This window comes from Ailuropoda melanoleuca, chromosome 18 (genome assembly GCF_002007445.2).
Source record: "Ailuropoda melanoleuca isolate Jingjing chromosome 18, ASM200744v2, whole genome shotgun sequence".
NCBI classification, from domain to species: Eukaryota; Metazoa; Chordata; class Mammalia; order Carnivora; family Ursidae; genus Ailuropoda; species Ailuropoda melanoleuca.
Window position 1 is genome coordinate 20,307,413 of NC_048235.1, and position 23,953 is coordinate 20,331,365.

The 23,953-nt window shown below is 38.5% G+C and overlaps 1 protein-coding gene across 2 annotated transcripts in view; it reads right to left on the minus strand.

The window, feature by feature from the left end:
- TUSC3 (tumor suppressor candidate 3) overlaps positions 1–14,425 on the minus strand; it is a 185,963-nt gene extending 171,538 nt beyond the window's left edge. The window contains exon 1 of one of the 2 annotated variants that reach the window (XM_034647488.1): positions 14,018–14,425. In XM_034647488.1, coding sequence (XP_034503379.1) covers positions 14,018–14,155 — 138 coding nt within the window. In that variant the 5' untranslated portion in view covers positions 14,156–14,425. The remainder of the gene's footprint in view (positions 1–14,017) is intronic. The other variant, XM_034647489.1, reaches the window with a different exon arrangement.
- Positions 14,426–23,953: the final 9,528 nt, after the last annotated feature.

Genomic DNA, 23,953 nt, shown 5'->3' on the forward strand with positions numbered 1-23,953 from the left:
GTGTGTTCCCTCTCTCGCTGGCTGTCTCTATCTCTATCGAATAAATAAATAAAATCTTTAAAAAATAAAATAAATAAATAAATAAATAAAAATTAGTATGCAATGATAAAAAAAGGTCACTATATAATGCTAAAGTGTTCAATAAATCAAAAATATATAACACTTATAAATATTTATATGCCCAATAAGGGAGTACCTAATTAAAGAAAAAACTAACAGAGATAAAAGGAAAAATAAACATGAATACAATAATAGTTGGAGACTTTAATATCCCTTAGTCAACAATGGATACATCACCCATCCAGAGAGTCAGTAAGAAAACAATGGATTTGAAATACACTGTAGAGCAAATGACACTAACTAAAAACCATATACAGAACATTCTATCTGACAACAGCAGGCTACACATTCTTCTCAAGCACACATGGAACATTTACTAGAAAACATCGTATATTAGGCCATAAAAAAAAAAAGTCTTAGCAAATTCAAGAAGACTGAAATCATATCAAGTATCTTCTCTGGCCATGATGGTATGAAACTGGAAATCAATAACAAGAGAAACACTGAAAAATTCACAATTATATGGAAATTAAATGACATTCTGTTAAACAACCAATGTATCAAAAAAGAAATCAAAGGTAAATTAAAAAAAGTACCTGAGAACAAATGTAAATGAAACACAACCTACCAAAACCTATGGGACGCAGCAAAAGCAGTTCTAGAAGGGAAATTCATAGCAATAACCACTATATTAAGAAGCAAGATTGATACCAAATAAACAAAGTAATTCTATACCTTAGAACTAGAAAAAGAAGAACAAACAGTTCAAAGTTAGCTAAAGGAATGAATAGTAAAGATTAGAGCAGAAATAAATGAAATCAAGAACAGGAAAACAATAGAAAATATTAACCAAACTAAGGGTTGATTCTTTGAAAGAGTAAAATTGACAAAACTTCAGGCATGATAATCAATGAAAAAGAGAGAGGACCCTAGTCAAGAAAATTATAAATGAAAAAGGAAATACTACAACGTATACCACAGAAATACAAAGAATCAGAAGAGGCTATTAAGAACAACTACATGCCACCAAACTGGACAACCTTAGAAGAAATGGAAAAATTCCTAGAAACACACAAACTGCCAAGACTGGATCAGGAAAAAATATTCCCAATAAACTAATAACTAGTAAGGAGATTTAATCAAAAATTTCCAGCAAAGAAAAGCCCAGGACCAGATGGCTTCACTCATGAATTTTACCAAACATTTAAAGAAGAATCAATGCATGCTTCTCAAAGTCTTCCCAATAAATCAAAGAAAGAATGCTCTGAAGTTCGTTTTATAAGACCAGCAGTACCCTGATACCAAATCCAGAAAAGGACAATACCAAAAAAATAACAGACCAAAATCCCTGATAAATGCCCATGCAAAAAGTCTCAATAAAATACTAGCAAACTGAATTTACCAGCACATTCAAAGGATCATTCATCATGGTCAAGAGAAATTTATATTCTGGATGCAAGTATGGTTTAACATACATAAATCAATCACTGTGATACATCACATTAACAGAATGAAAGAAAAATACCATGATTATCTCAATAGACACAGAAAAGGCATTTGACAAAACTTAACATCCATTCATGATTTAAAAAAAAAAAACTCTTTAATTAGATATAGACGAAACATAATAAAGTCCTTAGATAATAAGCCCAAAACTGTTATCATACTCAAGGATGAAAGGTTAAAAGCTTTCCCTCTAAGATCAGGAACAAAACAAAGTGCCCACTCTCATCACTTTTAATCAACATGGTCTTGAAAGTCCTTGCCAGAACAATCAGGCAAGAAAAAGAAATAAAAGGCATCAATATTTGAAAGGAAAAAGTAAAATTGTCTCCATTCGCAGGTGACATAATTTTATACATAGAAAGTTCTAAAGACTCCACCAAAAAACTGTTAGATCTAATCAATGAATTTAGTAAAGTTGCAGGATACAAAATTAACATGCAAAAATCAGAAGCATTTCTACACATTAACAATGAATTATCTAAAAAATAAAAAAATCCCACTTACAATAACTTCAATAAAATACTAGGAATAAACTTAACCAAGGAGTTGAAAGATCTGTACTCTGAAAACTACAAGACTGATTTTATTTGGGGTGCCTGGCTCAGCTGATTAAGCATCTGCCTTCTGCTCAAATCATGATCCTGGAGTCTTGGGGTTGAGTGCCACATCAGGCTCCCTGCTCAGCAGGGACTCTGCTTCTCCCTCTCCCTCTGCCCCTCCCCCTCACTTGTGCTCTCTCTCACTCACTCTTCTCTCTCAAATAAATAAATAAAATCTAAAAAAAAAAAAAAAAAAAAAAAAAAAAAANAAAGACTGATTTTATTTAAGTAATCTCTACACCCAGCACGGGGATCAAGCTTGTGACCTTAAGATCAAGAGTCATGTGCTCTACCAACTGAGCCAGCCAGGCACCCCTCTGAAAACTACAAGACTGAAAGAAAACTACAAGACTGAAAGAAATGGAAGAGGACACAAATAAATGGAAAGGTATCCCATGCTCAGGGATTGGAAAAATATTGTTAAATGTTCATACCACATAAAAGCTACGTATAGATTCAATGCAATCCCTATCAAGATTCCGATGGCATTTTTATAGAAGTAGACAAAACTATCCTAAAATATGTACAAAACCATAAAAGACCCAAATAGCCAAAGAAACCCTGAGCAAAAACAAAACAGGAGACATAACATTTCCTAATTTCCAACTGTACTATAATACTAAATATCAAAACAGTATGGTACTGGCATAAAAACAGAAAAAGAGATCAAAGTAACAGAATCAAGAGCTCACAAATAAACCTAAGCATATGCAGTCAACTAATATTTGACAAGAGAGCTAAGAATATTCAGTGTAGAAAACACAATCTCCTCAATAAATGGTGCTGGGGAAATTGGATATTCATATATAAAACAATGAAAGTAGACTCCCATCTTATACCACACAAAAATTAAATTGAAATGGATTAACACTTATAAGACCTGAAACCATGAAATCCCTAGAAGAAAACAGAAATAAAAGTCCTTGACATGGGTCTTAGCAGTGGTTGGCTATGACCCTAAAGTGCAAGCAACAAAACAAAAAATAAGTGGACCTACATCAAACTAAAAAGCTTCTACAGCAAAGGAAACCACCAACAGAGTAAAAAGATGACCTCCAGAATGGGGAAAAAACATTTGTGCCATATATCTGATAAGACGTTAATCTCTACATAAAGAACTCCTACAACTCAATAGCCAAAACAAACAAAAACAAAAAACAAAAAAATGCAATTAAAAAAGTGGGCAAAAAACCTGAATAGACATTTCTTTCCCTGAGAAGGTATACAAAAGGCCAACAGCTACATGAAACGATGGTCAACATCATGAGTCATTAGAGAAATGCAAATCTAAACCATAATGAGATATCACCTCATGCCTGTTAGAATGGCCATCATCAAAACAAACAAGCCATGCCTGTTAGAAAGCCTATCATCAAAAAGACATGAGACAACAAATACTGGTGAGCATATATAGAAAAAGGAACCTGTGAGTATGCTGCGTGTGGGACTGTAAACTGGCATAGCCACTGTGGAAAACAGAATGGAGGATCCTTAAAAACATAATAAAAATAGAACTATTATATGACCCAGAAATTCCACTTATGGGAATGTATCCAGAAAAAACAAAAACAGTAACTCAAATAGATAAGTGCAACCCCATGTTCATAACAGCATTATTTACAATACTAAGACGTGGAAACAACCTAAATGTCCGTCAGTAAATGACTAGAAAAAGAAGTTGTGGCGCATATATACAATGGGATATTACTCAGCCATAAAAAAATGAGGAAATACTACCATTTTCAACAACATGGGAGCATTATGCTAAGTGAAATAAGTCATAGAAAGAGAAATACTATATGACTTCATAATAAAAATAATAGAAAAAAAGAGATCACACTTGTGACCTGTGATTACCAGAAGCAGAGTAGGGGTGGGATAATTGGAAAAATATGGTCAGAAGGTACAAATTCCCATATATAAGTATTAGAAATGTAACATACAACATGATGACTATAGCTAACAGTGCCGTATGATGCACAGGAAAACTGTTAACACAGTAAGTCCTAAGAATTCTCATCAAAAGGAGATTTTTTTTCTTTTCTTTTTAATGTATCTATATGGATGTTAGCTAAAACTATTGTAGTAATATGTGCAAATCAAACAATAATGGTATACATCCTAAACTTATATAATGATGTATGCCAATGATTTCTCCATGAAACTAGAAAAAATAAGAAGACAAGTGATTAACAAATGCTGGTGAGGATATGGAAAAAGGGAACCCTCATGCACTACTGGTGGGATTATAAAGTGGTATAGCTACTATGGAAAACAGAATGGGGGAAGAAAACAAAATAGAGGATCCTCAAAAAATTAAAAATAGAACTACCATGTGATCCAGCAATTCCACTTTTGGAATACATTCAAACAAAATGAAAACACTAACTCAAAAAGATACCTACACCCCCATGTTCATAACACCATTACTTACAATAGCCAAGACATGAAAACAATGGAAGCGTCCACTGACAGATGAATATGAAGCAGCTATGGAATGCATATATACCATATCATACACACATACACACACACACACACACACACACACACACAAAGGAAAATATTCCATTCAGTCATAGTAAAACTAAGAAATCCTGCCATTTGCAACAGTGTGGATTGACACTGAGGGCATTATACTAAGTGAAATAAATCAGACAGACAAATAGTGTATGATTTCACTTATATGAGGAATCAAAGAAAAAAAATTTTATACAAACAGAGTGGTAGTCACAGGAGGTGGGGGTGGTGGAAATGGGAAAATATTGGTCAAAAGGAACAAACTTCCAATTAAAAGTAAGTTCTGGTAATCTAATTCAGTATTGTGATTATACTTAACAGTAGTGTAGTATTTACTTGAAAGTTGGTTACAAGAGTAAATCTTAAATGTCTCACCATGTAAAGGGAATGGTAACCATGTGGTGTGATGGAGGTGTTAGCTAAGGCTATGGTGATGATCATTTTCCAACATATAAGTGTATCAAGTCAGCACGTTGTACACCTTAAATATTCAAACTATTAGATGTCAATTATACGTCAATAAAGTTGGGGATGGGGAAGGTGAGGAAGTAGTAGCCAAAAATGTCAAATGCCATATAAAAGTCAAGCAGTAAAAGTGCCCATTATGTCTGGAATGAAAAAAGCAATGACATTCTCAAAAGTCCTAACTTGTCAAATAGGAAAACAAAATATTTATAAAAAATTATGCATATCAAATGCATTAGTTTTTAACTTGTCTCCTGCCAAGTAAATGTGTGCTATTCGTGTAGAACAACCAACAATACACCCTACAAATTCATTCACCAACATGAGCACCATATCTAACATGAAGCATTTACTATGTTCCATGCACTATGCTGCTAAGTCCTCTACAGGATTATCTCATGTAAGGCTCACAGCTCTACAGTAGGGACTAACATACTATCTCCATTTTACAGATAGGGAAAAGAGGCTTAGAGAGATTAAGTAACTTGACCAAAATAACTTCGCTAAGCATTTACCAACCCCAAGGCACTATGCTTGAATATGTGGGTATAGAAATGAAGAAAAAAAACCCTTCTCTTCAAAGAGCTTGTACAATAACAGGAACGACAGATGACAGACAATAATTCACATAAATGCTATAAAGAAATAAGCACAAAGATCCATTTGTGTGAGCACAGAGGAGGAGTTCCTCATCCAAAACAGGGTAGGGGGTGACTAAAGTTGCCACTGAAGGGAAGCACGTAAGAGCAGAGAGACAGCAAACAGGAAAGTCAGACGCAGGCTTACTCAGGAAAAGCACTAACAGCCTGCAAAGAACCTTGGATTGCACCCTGTGGCGTTTAAACAATAAGTAAACAGTACTCCTCAAAAACAGCACTGGTCAGAGAAGTTGCAGAGTATCTTTAGCTGGGGTAGGGGAAGGAGTGTCAAAAAAGTCACAAGAAAAGGTCTGAGACCAAGTGAAATGTGCCCAGGTTTCCGGCTTTGGCAAATAGATTTGTGAACATGCTTTACTTAGTATTAGGGATTGCAGGAGGCACTGGTTGGGGTTCTGTGCTGTTTTTAGAGTTCTGACTCTTGTGACTAAGGTTTACCATAGCCTAACTTCATTTATTTAAACAGGTTCATAAAGAAACAGATGGCTTAATTTTATAAATTATGTTCTCAAAGGAGTCAAGTCTAAGCCGTATTAATAGGTTTTACATCTGCCAAATTTTTAATCATTTTAGGTTTTAAAAAATGAATATCCACGAAGAGGAAGTTACAAAGTTAAAACATCAGCTGTGAAAAGACAGAAGAAAACAGAGTATTATGAAAGTAGTTATGGGGTTGGGGGCAAGGAGGAGAATCTGACAGCATAACTGAGCATGGGAATATGGAAATATAAATTCTGGTGTCAGGAAACCTAACTTCTAGTCCCAACTTCGTTATTTAGCCTGAAACCTGACACTCCCGCTCTAACATTCCATTAAAAAAAAAAAAATCTATGGTTATGACTCTCTCTTGGTTCTCTCTTCTTGTCTTTGTTATATGAATACGAGAACATGATGCTTGAGTTACTGTACCCATCAAGGCATGTGACTCATGTACCTGTCAATAGGAAGCTAAATTTAATTAGAGTACCATTATGATAGTATTACACCTTGACTCAGCCACTCTTTCTCCCCATCAAGTCTCAAGAGGGCAAACTACAGGAAACAATAGCAAGACACAGCACACCACTTCACTTTCCTGAGTATGAGAAAAATCCTTTATTCACTTTGAAAGCTCCAATGTAAAAAACAAAAAAACATGGAATAATCAGCATTGCACAATACCCTCATCCTTGGTGGGGGAGGGTCCCAACTTTTCTTTGGCCTAATCTTAAACTCAAATGCAAACCAAAGAACAATATTAAAATATGATCATTTTCAAAATAAAAGTGCCTTCCTCTATTTTATTTGATAGTCTTTAAAATGAAACTATGTGCCACTCTATTACACACAAAAGCAAAAGAAATAAGTATTTTTAAAAGCATTCACACAGAAAACAGCATACAGCAAATATATCTAAGACATAACTTAATCTTTCTTTCCTTTCTTGGGCTAAGAGCTTTTAAGGCACATAATAAATTTATTTCCAATTTCTTTCCTACAATTTTTTGGACATATACTAGAGAACTTCATACAACAAAAACAAAGTTATATTAATAAAAGGAACACACGGAAAAATTCACTTCCAAAAACATCAAAACATACACAGACTTGTAATAATGATCCTTAATATTCAAAGATAAAGGAGATATATATATGTAAATACACATATATATGTGTGTGTGTGTGTATGTAAATAATCCTTTAATATGTAATACCTAATTCACAAAGAAGGTCATATAGCTAACTAATTGTTAAGGTACTAAGCACAGTAAAAAAAAAAAAAAAAAGAGATTCTAAATTTACAAGTTGGGTAAATAACAATCATGGGTAAAACTCTTAATCCAAAATAACTTCCCTCAGCAGAATGCTTTCAAATACAAAAAATCTGAAAATTCAATACAAAATGTCTTAAACCATATGAAGATTAGCACCTAACAGGGAGTCCAGAGTTACAGCAATTACAAAGCTGGTTAAGTCATGTCAGACACCCCTGTTCTTTCCATTTTTTTACTCTGCCATCATGAACTGGTTTTGCCCTCAGGCTTGCACTTTAATGTTTACAAGATGGGTACAGTAACTTAAGCATCACATTCTCATATTCACATAACAAAGACAAGAAGTGAGAACTTCCCGATTCCTTGTGTGCTTGATGAAAAAGGAGGAAACTTGTCACAAGTCTCCATATAATTGGGTATGTGCTCACTCCTCAACCAATAATTTTTAAGGTACTAGATAATGATAATCTTTCACTTAAATATTTTAAGCTTGGGATAGTCCCAGTTTCTCTAAATCAAAACAAGGTACTGTTGGCAAATTAAAGGAAAGGCAAACAAAGATGTCTGCCAAACCACCAAGCAAAAATACTGTAAAGATCATATCTACCCTAAGCGAAATGCTTAGCATTCTATCTCCTGTCTGTTCTATTGTTACTTTTCTTCATTTCCTAATGAATTCTGTACTCCAAGTTTTACACAATACTCATACAAATTTCCCAATGGTTTTGTTTTCCAAGCAAAGACTCCTCTGAATTAAAATATTTCCAAAAGTTGAGTCAAATCATACTGACAATGTTAAGCCATCTCTAAAAATACACTCCTGAAATAAAAAGAGTTCCATTTAATAAAATCAGTATCACAATTTATTAAACCTATACTAAAGTGCTCCTTTTCATTAAAGATAGTTACATTCTCATGGTAACATGCAGTGGAAAGAAATTTCTTTTTCACCTCCAAATGTCAAAGTAATTGTATCTTTATACGATCAACCAAAACTTTAGTAACAATAAACATATTAGTAAAGGCTTCCTTTTATTAACTTTTTTTCAGTTCATAAATGGCTTCAGAGTTCTACTCTTCTATGTTAAGACTTTTATCATAGATTTTGAAGGACTCCATAAGCTCAGTGTTGATCTTTTTTTCTTCTGGCATTAAAAAGAAACACAGACAATGAGGTGAGAAGGCAGATAGATACCGATTACCACGGGAAAAAAAAAATATTCCCTATTGTTTCAAATAGCTTTTTTGAAATTTTAATATTCAAACTAAATATTTATGGTTTTTGATAGCTATTAAGGGAGAAACCCTATTTTGGCAAGATGTTCTCCTTAAATCTGTATACAACTCCTCAAGAAAGTATGTAAAGCCAGCCTTTCTATACGCAATGTGCAAAATACAGGGTAAGAGCAAGAAAGACATAATACTGGCTAATGATTACTTAAAAAATGGGATTCTAGGATGTTAAAATTTGTTCTCCATAAAACAGCACTGTTAACAGCAATGAGAAAACAGATGGGCAGAGAGAAGGATTACGAGTTGAACCTTTTAGGGGCACCTAGGTGGCTCAGTCAGTTAAGCATCTGCCTTGGACTCAGGTCATGATCTCAGGGACCAAGCCTGCATCGCATGGGCTGGCTGCTCAGTTGGGAGCCCGCTTCTCTGGCTTCTCCCTCTCCCTCTGCCTGCCGCTCCCCCTGCTTGTACTCTCTCTCTGTGTCAAATAGATAAAATCTTTAACAATAAAAAAAAAAGTTCCCCCTTTAGATACGCTCAATTTGAGAAGACGCAGAAATCTTGCCCAATAGGTAAAATAAAAAGTAGATAGAGACTTACATAAATACTATTTGGTCCCCTCATTGTATGCCGAGAGTGCGCGCTCTCGCTCTCGCTCTCTCTCTCTCTCTCTCTCTCTCTCTCTCTCTCTCTCTCTCGGAATGTAATGTATACATTTGTTCGTGATCTACCCATTCTCTAGCAGGGGAACAACAGCCACTCCTATACTTAGCCAAAGGTAAATTTTCTATCTTGGTGGAATTAGTGCGATGCTTCAGGAGGGAGTCTTAAGGAAAAAAGCAATCATAAGATAGTCTGACTCACCAAATAAACCCTGGAAACCACCAAAGTAACCAATATCCATCACTGGCATAGGGATCACACTCATCCAAATTCACTGAATATGGAGAAAATGCAAAAGTAAATGTGGCAAAAGATTAACAACTGATAAATCTGTGGCTCGGGTTACACATTTCCGCCCTTTCCCTTTTTAAAACAAAGAGCAGTTTTTTTACTTTCCAGTTTAATAAAGATAATGTCATCCTCTGGGTCAAAGGTCAAACAAGCTTCCTGCCCATTATGAAAGATTTGAGCTCCTTAATCTCAAGGTTCTTCTTCCGCCACAAAACTTCCTACAGCTATAGGGGTCATTTAGCCTGCCTCAGCAGCACAAATGCTGATACTCTGGCAAATCTGCTGCTGTGAGTGATAACCTGTCCACCTGCGACCCAGGAATTCCATGCCTTCTGCCATCATCTGTGAAACTGCAGCAGGCTAAGCATTCACAATACTTGAAAAGCCATTTTGGCCATTCTGAGTAAGACCTGTCACTTCCAATTACTCAGCAAGGAGTTACTATACACAAAATCTCGCCTAGATGAAACTACCTGCATCGGCAATAATCTGTGGTCTCTGTGTATACATATCAAGGCATAATTACTATGCATTTCTTAAAGTTGTGCTCATATATTTACAAATTTTTTTCAACTTAAGTTCTTCACTTAAAGATAAAATCCATTGCCTACCTCCATCCTCTCCCTTTTCTTCATTTGCTAAGATAGTAAAGTCTCTATTTAATGGCTATGCCACTAAAAAAATAACTGGATATATTCATCTCAGTGTAAAATGTTCTTAAAAACATTAATGACATACAGAAGTTCTGTCTGAAGCATTTGAGATATTTCATTTAGGCAATCATATTATTTCGCAAAAATATTTATGAGCTGCTCAATTTTTCATAATGCATATTGTTACCTACATGTCATAGGCTATTAGCTAACATAAAGGATAATTATAAAAGCTGCTTTTGATAATGGCAAAGTCAATAAATCCACTTAATTACAGAATCTGAGCTCCTTTTTTATTATCGGGTATTATTAATATAGATTAAAACAATTCTAAATGAAGCTGATTAACTGGTTAAGTGTTAATGTAAAAAATAGAGAAGTCATTAAAATAAAAAGAAAATGATGCACTACATACGCAAATAATATAGTACCAAGAAACTATAGCCTCCCACAAATTCATATCACTTTACGTGAGGATTCAAAAATTAGTTTAGTGACTATACTCAATGTAATTAAGGAAAGTGACTATAAAAATCTCCAATTTTCTTTGTCTATTCACTCATCTATTGCTCTTCATTATATTCTTAGAAAATATAACAAAATTATTTTTTAATGAATTAAATGTCTTCATGAAGAAACAGATACAAAAACATATATGTGGACACACACACTCATGAATACCACCAATTCTTCGATGATGCAAAATCTCCTGGGAAGTTCCCAATGTAAGAGTTTGGAACTGTGTTTCATAATAAAATAGGCAATTTATTCTAGTAACTATATATTTTACAATAATGATAAAATCAGTTTCTTTAGCAAAAAAATTTGAAAAGGATCTTATCATGTCTAATGCTCTCATTTAAATGAAGAACACATAATAATAGCTACCAGTATTGATCATCCGTTATGTTCAAGGCATCGCACTAAGTAGTTTATATACAGTCTTATTCAACCCCAGTGACAACCCTGAGATGTAGGCATTATATCTGTGTTTTAAAATAAAGAAGTTAAAATTAGGGAAGTTAAGTGGTTTGCCTGATGTCATACAATTAGATAGTGACTAAGCTGTAAGTGGACCATCTGTCTGACTCGAAAACCTATGGTGGTAGCTATTACTATCCTAACTATTACTTCCTTAAAAGCAACTAATGTCTATTCTTGGTTCCAGGTTCAACTGAAGGGATACACTACTCATGCCAAGTCAACTTCTCTAGCACTTATGTCAGTAATATTTATTGTAGTAAACTAAGTTCCAACTGCTATACTTGCTGGTTCAATGGCGTCGAATTTTGTACTAGGCATCAGGTTCTAAATTCAGCAAAGAATGAAGTGACATGTTCAAAACAACCCTGGAATACCCCCAGAAAAGTACAATGCTGACCAACCACATTCCAATATTTCTAATAAAGAATGTGTTTCTTCTAGCATTGAAAGACACCACAGCCCTCCAAGTTATTAAGGACTAAGATCGAAATCAGGTGCTGTGAACTTCACAAACTTGTATAACTTAAGTAATGTGAGTTTATTCTCACATACTACATTCCAGATATGTGTACTCATTGAGTGAAGTATTAAAACTTCAATTATTTGTTATTTTGCTCTTCTTTTCCTTAAATATGTGTATTCTGCAATACCACCACATAGTAGTACTAGACTCTCCAGTTTAAGAGAAATAAAAGCAGTTCTGGAAGACGTCCTTTTCTAATCCTTAACAATTTTCTCCCTAATTTTTCATTTAAAACCCCTTTTATAGGGGCGCCTGGGTGGCATAGCGGTTAAGCATCTGCCTTCGGCTCAGGGCTGATCCCGGCATTAAGGGATCAAGCCCCACATCAGGCTCCTCCGCTATGAGCCTGCTTCTTCCTCTCCCACTCCCCCTGCTTGTGTTCCCTCTCTCGCTGGCTGTCTCTATCTCTGTCAAATAAATAAATAAAATCTTTAAAAAATAAAATAAAAAAATAAAACTTCTTTTATAAAAAACATGTTGATGGAACAAATGTTAATTTATTGTAATTATACTAAATTAACAAGTGTTTTCCCACATGTTAAAGTAGTGTACAACTGGATACCAAGATGCTTTGAAGATGTACACTTTTGAGATTTTTCAGGCTTTTCTTCCAGTTGAAAGTTACTGTGATCACAGTGATCTTTTTTCCTTTTTTTTTTCCCTAAGATTTATTTATTTTTAGAGGAAGAGACTGCAAAAACAAGATGGAAGGTGGGGGGAAGGGGTAGAGGGAGAGGGCTAGAGGGAATCTCAAGCGGACTCCCTGCTGAGCACCGCACAGGCAGGGCTCATCTCAAGACCCTGAGATCATGACCTAAACCTAAATCAAAAGGGGTCAGCTCAAAGGACTGAGCCACCCAAGTGCCCCCACAGTGATCTTTCTAAGAAGTAAAACATCAACGTTTACATGGAACTCCTCATCGTTTTCTACTGCACTCTGCTGTGGTAATCCTTGAAAAAAACTTTTTAATCCCCTTTCCTCAAGAAAAACTATGACATCTAAAACTCTTGGAATGTGGTATATAAATACCAAATGCTACAAAATAGTTCTTTAAATTATATTTTTAAGTACAGTTTTAACAGTTCTCTAAATCTCTTACCAGAACTCCACCAAGAATTTTGTTACGGCCTACTTTCATGTTAAAATTAAAAAACTAACAAGAAGTTACTATTGAGTTCACAGTTGTTTCAAGCAAAGAGTAAAAAGAATCAATTATTTTACAAATGAAGCTGTTTTTTCACTCTCTATCCAACTATCAAGAAACCTGTGGTAATATTTTAAACCCGAATTCGATTTTGAGTCACGTGTAATACTTCACCAGGAAAAACTATCTCGAATAAGCGAATACTCTTACTAAAATAACGTACGCTTAGAAATACTACTCACATTTCCAAATAATTTTTTTCTGATCCTGCTAGACTGAGTATCCAAGACAAAGATGGATAACTGAAATTCGCAAATAACTCTACTATTTTAAATACTGTTACTTCAACCCTCTTATCAGTTATCAGAGAACTAAGACTGAAATCAGATGATCTTCACTTCACCAATTTACCTAATTTAAATAATGTGAGCTTATTCTTGCCATTATATGAATTCAACAAAGAAAAATAAACCTACGGCTTTAAAAATGTGTAATTATGAATACAAACTTAAAACACACGTCCAATAGGCTCCGCTGCCTCTTGACACGAATAACGAAGAGAGCTGGGTACTGAACATAAAGACCAAATAGTTCTCTTGTTTGCAAATACTACTAAAAGGTATTTTCACAAGCAACACACTCCTTTTAGTAACTCAAGGGCCCAAAGCTCGGCCTCCGAGGGTCAAAAGCTCCGTAGTCTGAAAGATTTGCGGTGTTGAGGAGCAGAGTGAAAAGGGATGCTTTACGGTTTTTGAGAAAACACCAGGCTAACCCACATCCGCAACTGCGTGGCCCACTGGCCTCCCAAACCCTGGGCTCACGCCCGGAGGCCGCCCTCGCCCACGCCCCGCCGCCCGGCTGCCTAGCAACGCGGCGAGGCTGCCTGGCAACGCCGCCGCCCCGGCCCGCCCCAGCCAGCCCCAGCCAGCTCGGGCCCACCCGGAAAGCCAAAGGCTTCGTTCTACCTCTTTTTTCTTCTGTCCTCCCCCGAGCTGGATGCAGAGGAGGAGGAGGAGGAGGAGAAAGGGAAAGCTCCCGGTGGGCAGGTATCGCAGCCTCCGCCCTGCCAGCCTCCGGCGTGAAGGAGCGGCCCTGGCACCCATCGCCGCAGGGCAGTGTCTCCTCCACGCTCGGTAACCGTGCGCGCCCAGCTCCTACCGGCCTCCTACTCCTGCCAGGCTAACCGCCAGGAGCTCCTGCCTGTGCCCTCGTCGGTACCCCCGGCTTCGCCAGAGAAGCGGAGGCCGCTGAGGAAGCGGAGGAGGAAACTGACAGAGCATCCGGTTCACCGGGAGAGGGGACCTGGAAAGGCCCGGGATGGGGCAGGAAGTGGGCGTGGCGAGGGAGCGGGGGCCTCGTGCACGCTGCGCTGCGCCCCCGGCCAGAGTTCTCCCTGAGACCCACGTCGCGCAGGTCCACGGTTTTCTAGATGGCTGGCCGAACGCTGCCCTGTTACTGAAACCAATGCGAGCTTCCGGGAGTATGCGAGGGGCTTCCTCAGTGCAGCAGAAGTAAACTCCTGTTTACCTGGAGCCACACACAGACCTACTTGCCTTCTAGGATGATGGAGGAGTGATTTAAGGAATCAATAAGCACTTGGCCCCTCTGGCCAAGGGGCAATCTCAGTTTCCTTTGGGACATTTTTAGAGACACATCTGTGGCTCACATACTGAGCCCTCCCAAGCCTCTAACAATCCACATAATATAATCCCGCTCATGCATACTAGCCGCCTGCAACTTCACAGCTGTTCCTTGCAGTCCCGATTGAGGGGCCTGAGGAACCAACCTTAACACCACTCCATTCCATTCCTTAAGTATCCATGGAGTGCCAAAGCGCAGAGCACCATACTAGACACTTGGGAACTCAAAAATGAAAAGGACTTACTTCAATTCTTGCGCTCTGAACAGTTTAAGAATAGCAGGCTGCTTACTGAATATATGATATAGGTCAAGCACTGCTGTTACAGGGCTTCTTTTCCTTCGGTGCCACGTTCTTGGTCAGGCCGCTTGGAAGAATGAAGAGCTAGACCAGAGGAAGAGTGGAGGGCAGCAAAGCAGTTTGAGTGACAGTACAAAGCTCCGGAAGAGGGAAGGGACCCGAGAGGGTTACCAATTTGGCGTTTTAGATCTAAGGGTTTTTATGGGCTTGTTGGAGGGCTGTTTTAATCTGATTAACCCTCCATCATCCAACCAGGTTTTTGCCATCTACCTATCACGTGGAAAAGGGTCGAGGGCTAAGGCTTACCGGCTGGTGTAAAATCCCTTTAAGGGTGATTTCTTCTTGGAGGGGGAGGAGGGCGGCTTGTCCCTGCCTGCCTTTCTTCCAACTATCCTGCGTTACTGCTGTGAGTGTAGCTTTTGTTCTGCCTCAAGGTATCTTTTCTTACTTGTGTCATGAACACCTCTGATAGTCTAATGAAACCTATTGGTCCAGTCTTAAAACAGTATTTCTAACTGCAAAAATTAAATTCATAATACTACAAAGGAATCAGGTATAATTAAATACCATTATCAAAATTAAGACAGTTCACCTCCTTTCACCTGGTGGTCAACAGACATTTGTTTTTGGGGAAAGCTGGAAAGCAAGGGTAGATGTTAGAACCAATGTATAAACATTCAGACTTCACAGTGTGATTATGATTGATCAAGAGGCACAGAATTGTAGGATACTTGGCCAACGAAGTAGCATGAGGGCTATAAATAAATCCTGCAATCATATGAAACCTAGCAGTGTTTCTAACAGCAATTCTAATGAACATAATAATATTGAAATAGTGATGATAAGCAATATTTCAAAATACTGTCCTGTGATATGAAATTATTTGTAATTTCTACAGGAAACTAAACCATATGTACTAATACTACCATGCTTTGCTTTCTGCTTTATAATTGAAGAAAACAAGATTTTCATGAGAGGTTAATAGAAATACAGTTAAATTTTTTTCAATCCAAGTTTCACAGATGCCCCCAAATTTCATGGACTACAGATTAAGAACTCCTGCTCCACAACAACCTTACCAGATAAGTCCTGTTGTAAGTATTTTCACATAAAGAAACTAAGGCCAGGAGATCTGACTCAAAGTCATGCAACTAGAAAAAGGTGTACCAGGAATTTGAACTTTGGCAGGCTAGCTCGACAGCCACTGCTATATACTATGCTATGCTGCCTTTCTTAAAGGAATTTACAAATAAATCTCTCTTCTCTGTCTCCCAGGCTTTTGATTTCCCTCTGTGAGCATTCTTGCCCATAGTAATTACTCCTGAAAGAATAGCCCCTTGCTTCAGTACTAGTTTTTGATGTAAAGTTCCATTAGTAATGAATCATGGAACTTTACATCAAAAACTAGGGATGTACTGTATGGTGACTAACGTAACATAATAAAAAATTATTATTAAAAAAAAAAAGAATAGCCCCTTGCTTTTTCCTTGAGACTTGTGAAAGTGACCTCCACTGATAGACCACTGGCACTATCTGTAAATTCATGGTCTCTATTAACTAAAATATCGAGATACACTCAACATAATCAGAATCTACCATCTGCCCCTTCATTTCCCAAATTTATCTTAATTTCTTTTACTGTAATTACTGGTACTTAACCAAACCAACGTGAATTCACTCCTTGCTGAGTCACAGAGAGAAACCACACCAGTCGAGCTGTTACAGAGAGGAAACTTTATTTGTAGTAAATAAGGAGATCATAGGGAGTAACTTCCAAAGCTGTGACTCTTTAAGCAAGGGTGAATAGGTTCCTTTTATTTGGGTTTTAGGAGGAATATTTTAAAAGGGGATCCTTATCATCATTATAAAGATGGGCATAAGGTCACACATGCCCCTTAAGGAAACATGCCTATGCATACATTGTATGTTATATAAATGAGGTTTTTGCTCTTCCTCTGGCAGAGGTTTAGTATTATAATGAGACAAAGGTAATTATTGGTCATTCTAGAGGTCACTCCATGGTCCACCTGCGCAGGTACATGACAGTCACGTTCCAACTGGTCTGAGGAGTCTGGGCTGGCTGGAGGTCTTGGCAGGGCAGTTGCTATTGCTTGAGGGGTGGTTTTGCTTTCCATTTGCCTGAGTTAAGAGATAAGGCAGAAGGAAGAGCTTAAGAAAAAATGTAGGACAGAGGGAGGTGAGTAAGAGCAGTAAAGGTCAGGTCTTGGGATTTGGTTGGTGACACCACCATCTTCCTAATCACTAATTTTCAGAGCCTGCAAGCTGCCCGTTCTCTCCAACCATACTGCCATTGTATTTGGCTTCCAACTTACTCTGCCTCCACAATGTGTTAAGAATTTGTTTCTTCTTTTCATTTTGTAACTCGAGCATTCATTAGAAAGACATCAGACAGCATTATTAGTCCAATCTTCCCTTGCTTCTAATCTTACCATCCTCTTCTACCAGCCTAATCCAAGACTTTTTAATCCTGCCTTCTTGCATTCTATTCTTGGTAAATTAGCCAGAGTAATCCTTTTAATACATAAACCAGTGCAAAGTATTTTCTCTGTCCTCAGCATAAAAAGCAGTCTTTTCCACACCTGCAGGACCGTGCATTACTTTGTGCCTGGCTACCTTTCCAACCGCATTCCCTGCTTCTGCTTTCTCGCTCTGCTCCAGCCAGGCTGTTCTCTTGTTTTCCTTAAATATGTCAAGCATGCTCTGTCTCTGTCCTTACGCTTTTGTTCCTTCACCCTTCTCACAGAGATAGATATTCGCATGGCAAACTTTATCACTTTATTCAGGTCGAGGCTCAGAGCTCCTAAAATGTCATCTTGAGATAGGGAACTGAAGGGAACCCATAAAAATAAAAATAAATTAAAAACTTTATTAAAAAACCCACACACCTGTTTTTTTAGCTCCTTTTCCTCCTTCTATTCTTTGCTAGGATCTGCACCCCTCTCCCCCACACACACCTTGATGTATATCCTCCTAGAAAAGGATAGGAGTAAATAGCAAATATTTTCTTTGTTCGAGTCTTCCAGCACAATAAATAACATCTCAGGAATGACTGTGTAGGAATGACCAGGCGAGGCTGTCATGTGTGTATTCTAGACCATTGGCACTAGACATCTCAACACCAAGACCTCCTGGCTTCAGGGAATCGGTGACTTACAATGGACATCTGTACCCTATCCTTGTTCAGACCACTTCTAGACGCCTGAGAGGACATGTGCACCAGACCACAATCGTCAATAAAAACCCTAGACCCCAAACAAAGGAGAGACTCTCTCTCCTTTGCTTTCCAAGTCTCCTGGACACTCTGTCTGTTCCTGCACTCTCTACGTAACTTTGATAAACTCTGCTGAACTTCCTACTGGCTCACATTGGATTTCTATCCTGCTGTGCTTAGCAAGGACCTTCTCAGCTGGTCCAGCTGGACCCCCTCTTCATCCTCAGGACCCTAGTCTGCCCGCATCAATCTCATCTCTCAGACAACCCTTTCTAAAAACTAAACTCCTTACCCTTCAGGCACGCATGCACGCACGCGCACACACACACTCACTTAACTTTTTTATAGTACTCATCATTACCTGAAATTATGCTTTTCATTCACTTATTTAAGATTAGGATGTAAACTCAGTGAGACAGTTTTACATATTTCATAGTATCTATCACTAACTGACATTATGCTTTTGTATTTATTTGTCTTGCCCCCCATTGGAGTGTAAACTCCAGGAAGGCAGATACTTGGTTTTGAGTCCACACTACACAGAATATGCATTTGTTGAATGAATGAATGAATGCAGCCATTCTCTGTTTATTCCCCAAAGTACACCACTAAATGTCACTGTCTTTAGTCTGTAGACTTTCAATAGCTCATCCCTAGGTTCCAAAGGAGGTCCAAACTCTGGATAATGGCTTGGAGCCAAGTTAAACCCTTTACCCTTGTTTTAACATAGCAGCCTTCAAACTGGAGTTTACACCAAGTACTACATAGACAAATGGTTTTAAAAGAATTCATTTCCCAAATCTCAACAATCCTATGTTCTTCCCTAAAATTGATGGACTTGGAAGAAGTGCCTGAGGTGTAGGCTAACTCTTACTAGTACTTCTTGCCCAGCTTTGTTAGGACAATTGCCTTTTATTTTAGCTAAAGAAAGAGATCTCTCCCTCCATCCCCATTTTTTTCTTTCAACAGTATTGAAAGAGGACATGCTCCAGCTGTCAGCTATGGATCATTTAAAAATTGTTTTGGAAATAGAACACTATGTAATTTTTGGCACATTACTCAAAAGAAGTCCAAACGGTTGAGTGATATTGTGATCACAGACTCCTATTCCTATCTCATTGTGATCATAGTTCTTTAATACTTACCATAAACAAAAATTTAAAATAAGAATAAAATGATGCTGAATATTATCTTATTCTTACAATACTTAATATTTATCCACAGACACATTAATTAATTTTTCAAAACCTTAATTATTTCTGTAAGTAATATTTTCCCAATACACTTCTGTTTTTCATTTTTTCATGTTTACTACTGTTTTCTCAAATTCATAATATATGTTGTTATTTTGATCAATTGGGTACACCGAATAACTAATGGTAACTCAGTGCAAAAGATAAGTTTTAATATAGTCTCATGGTCAGAAGTTTGTTTAAATCAAATTTCATTTCATACAACTCTTTTTTGCAGAAAAGACTTTGAAGCATAAAAAAAGTATTAGGATAAAATTCTATCTGCTTACACTGCCAGTGGGAGGTTAAATTGGTTCAACCATTTTATAAAAGTGGCAATAACTACTAAAGCTAAATACACTTTTATGACCCAGCAGTTCCAAATAAACATATGTTCACCAAATGACATATACAAATGTGTGTAGCAGCTTTATTCATAAAAGCCCAGAGTTGGAAAGAGACCAAACATCTATCAACAGTGAAACAGATAATTAACTTGTGATGAAGCCATACTATATATCGATAAAAAATGAACTGATGACATCTATACATAGTATGAATGAATTTTACAATGTAGGGATCCAGACACAAAACTAATGTATTTGGGTTTGTGGAAATAAACAAAGACCGACCAAATGAGAACAGGCAGAGGCAACTTTTTCAGAGCTTGCTATAGCAAGGGAGTAAGCCACCCCCACTTGAGTGTTGACAGACTTCAAGGCAGACAGAGGAGTAGGAAAGCTTAATAGTAGAGAAATGTGAAGGCCTCAGATACCCACCCCCCCACTGGAGGTGATTGGCTTGGAGGAAGCTGTAGGTGGGCTGTGTATTTGGCTTTCTGTAATTAGTCCGAAGTTGGAAACAGAGACAAAAATTAGGTAGATATCAGTTTTTAATCAAGCCCTGGCCATTTGGGGCCAACTGTTAAAGAAATTACTGTTTGGACTCCTAGATTGACTAGATATAGCAGTCTGACCTCCTATAAGTTCAGGCTGGCTTCCTGGGGCATTTATTACATATAAGTGGTTGGTTTCCTGGACATGCTGTAGGTTATAGGTCAGAGTTCTGTTTCTATATATGATCTGACCACTAAGTTGGTTGGTGTATTAAATAATCTCAGGTGAGAAGTCAGGATAGTGGAAGAGGGCCCAAGAGGGCTCAGGAGTGCTAGAAATAGTGCTGTCGCTGAAAAATAAGAACCAGACCAGCGAGAGACCAAGTGACACTTGGAGAGGTAGGAGAACTCAGATTTATTTTACGCGGAAGACCCAGATGAGCTCGTGCTCCAACTTCTGGGCCCTGGGCAACGGGGTTACAGGGCTTTCATACGAGACTGCAGGCGGTCAGGCTCCAAGGGCTATGCTGACTGTTGGTAGGTGAGTTTAAACTGCCGGAGTGGGGGCTGCTTTAGGGGGGAACAGTAGTGCAGGAAGCCTGTGGCAGGAAGCCCATTTATGGAAGCAGAAACGGCTGGTTATCTCTTGCTCCCAGTAGGGCTTCTGGTTATTTCTAGCTTATTGTTAGTAACTTTCCATCTTCTGGGGCCTCCTGGCCTGGGCCTGCTCTGGGCAGTTTCCCTCTTCAGTCTATGATCCATTTCTTGTTCTTATTGGTGGTTATTATATAAGTATATATTCTTTGTACAAATTTATTGAGCCATAATTTTGTGATTTATGTATATATGCTATATTTCAATACAAAACTTACTTTTTAATAAACAGTTTTTTTTAAAAAAAGTATAATTTTCGGGACACCTAGCTGGTTCAGTCAGAAGAGTGTGTGACTCTTGATTTTAGAGTTGTGAGTTCGAGACCCATATTGAGTATAGAGGTTACTTAAAAAAAATAATAAAATGTTAAAAAATAAGAATAATTTCTTAAAAAGTAAAATTTTCAAATCCGTTGGAGGCAGCATAATGGAAATACAAGTTCAGGAGGGTAAAAAGATAAAATATCCAGTTGTTAAAAAGAAGAGTTCTCTCTTGTTTGTGAGTTTGTTTTTTAATGGCTTATGATGGCTATAATTTCCATTCCTTTGGAAATATTTACAAGAATACTGTGACAGTTTTATTTTATTAATGTCAATATTTATAACTTGATGGAAATTGTAATCTTTGCAAGTATTTAAGCTTATAATAAAAACTTTTAGATGTTTGCTTTAAAATGCACAAAGGGATATCTAGTCTTCTAAATTCTTTTCGAGGGATGTTATCAAAGCATTTTGAAGACCACATTCTGCACGTTCCTGCCCCTATCACTGTTGCATCTTTCTGGAATGACTATGTCTATACTCCCTGTACTTGAAAATCTTGCTCATTCTCCAGTGCACAAATTAAATATCATCTCTGTTGTGATTTCCAATTCCTATCCACCGGTAACCAATATTTTCTCTTTGCTTCCATTTATATTTGTTTGCAAGTTGCTTACTGAAAGTCACAAAGTCATAAGTATTAAAGACAAAAAATATTTACAGGTAATTGTGTTAAAACACTGCAATAAATAGTAATCACTAATAACTTAACTTTTCTTTCAAACATAAGTAATCTTTTCAAAAATTGAGAGGATATAAAACACGTCTTTTTGTGACAAAAATGAAGTGCTAATCTCGTCATAAAGTAATAATTCGTTATAAAATAATTTTATAGAAAGATTTTAAAATTATAATTCTAGGCCTTCTGTACACTATTCTTGAAACAATATTGTAGTAAAGGATTTATTAACACACCTTACCATACATGTGTTTAGGCACTCACAGATAATAAATGAATAAGTCTGTAAATTAAAGCTTTAACTGTAGCTTTAAAATATAACCTATTAATATATTAAATAAAGCAATGTATATCTCATAATATACCATATTGATAAACTGTAATAACTTAATAAACAGAAAATTACATGCATTATTTTGTATAGATACGTATCTTTGTAATCAGAGTGCTTAGGATACTCAAACACATGTATTAATTACCATATTTAACGAAAGTAACCACTTTTTTCTCCAGACACAAGAGAAAAACAAAAGACAGAAAAGCCCCATAATGCAGAATTCAAATGCATTTGTATATTTTGCCCATCTATAGCTATGCTACAAAATTTAAAATTATGTTTAGTGATTGTGATATTGTGATTTATAATAAAAAATGTATATCTGGGATTGTTGGTTAAGATGGCGGAGGAGTAGGGGACCCCTTTTTCAGCCGGTCCCCTGAGTTGAGCTGGATAGGTACCAGACCAGCAGGAACATCCACGGAATCAGCCTGAGACGCAGGAAGATACATCTGGATCTCTACAAATGAACATCTCCAGCTCTGAGTATCGAGGTACGAAGCGGGGAGCCGTGAAACCGCGCACAGATATCGGAAGCTAACCAGAAGGGGGAGGGAGCCGCCCTGTCAGGGCGCCGGGAAGCGGTAGCCACCTGCACTGGGGAGCGGACAGACCGCGGACCCGCACGCTTGAGACAGCAGACTGAGAACGGGAGCTCCGGGAGCGCACGCGGGATGGCTGGTGGCTGGCGGGCCACCTGCACCGGGGAGCGGGCGGACCGCGGACCCGCACTCTGGAAACGGCAGACTGAGTCCGTGAGCCGGGAGCGTGCGCCACCAAGCATCTCACGGAGCTCCGGAGATCCGGTGTGCCCACTGGATCGAGGCTAAGACCAGGAGCTCCGGGAGCGTGCGCGGGGCGGCTGGCGGCTGGCGGCTGGAGAGCCACCTGCATGGGGGAGCAGGCGGACTCGCGGTCAGCACCCGCGAGACACCAGACTGAGACGGGGAGCTCCGGGAGCCCGCGCGGGGCGGCTGGCGACTGGCGGCTGGCGGCGTTGGAAACACAAAGGACAGAGACACGCCGGCCCTGGAAGTGAGGGCTGGGACTCCGGGTGTGGGGCGCACAGCCCGGGATGCTGCAGGGTTGAGCANTGTTGGAAACACAAAGGACAGAGACACGCCGGCCCTGGAAATGAGGGCTGGGACTCCGGGTGTGGGGCGCACAGCCCGGGATGCTGCAGGGTTGAGCAGCACCAACAGAAACAGAGTTAAAGTGGCCAGAACATCAGTGGAGAACGATCCGCGATCCCTCTGTTCTGAGACAGAGGCTGAATTTCAGCCGCTGCTGCTCTCTCAGAAGAGGCATAGCAAACCGCCAGGGAAAGCCGCCAGAGAACAAAAGCCCGGAAATACCGGCTCACAGGGTGCCCATCCCCATCCCCCCTCGCAGGGGACACGGAGACTCTACCCAAACAGGGTTTTCTGAGTACCGGCAGGCAGGCCCCTCCCCCAGAAGGCAGGCTGAAAAATCAAGAAGCCCACAACCCGGAGCGCCTGAGTGGCGCAGTCACCAAGCACCTGTCTTCCGATTAGGGTGTGATCACAACGTTTGGGAAAGGAGTCCCTCATCGGGCTTCTCCACCGGGAGCCTGCTTCTTCTTCTCCCACTCCTCTACTTGGGTTCCCTTTCTTGCTGACTGTCTGTCTCTCTCTCTCAAATAAATAAATAAA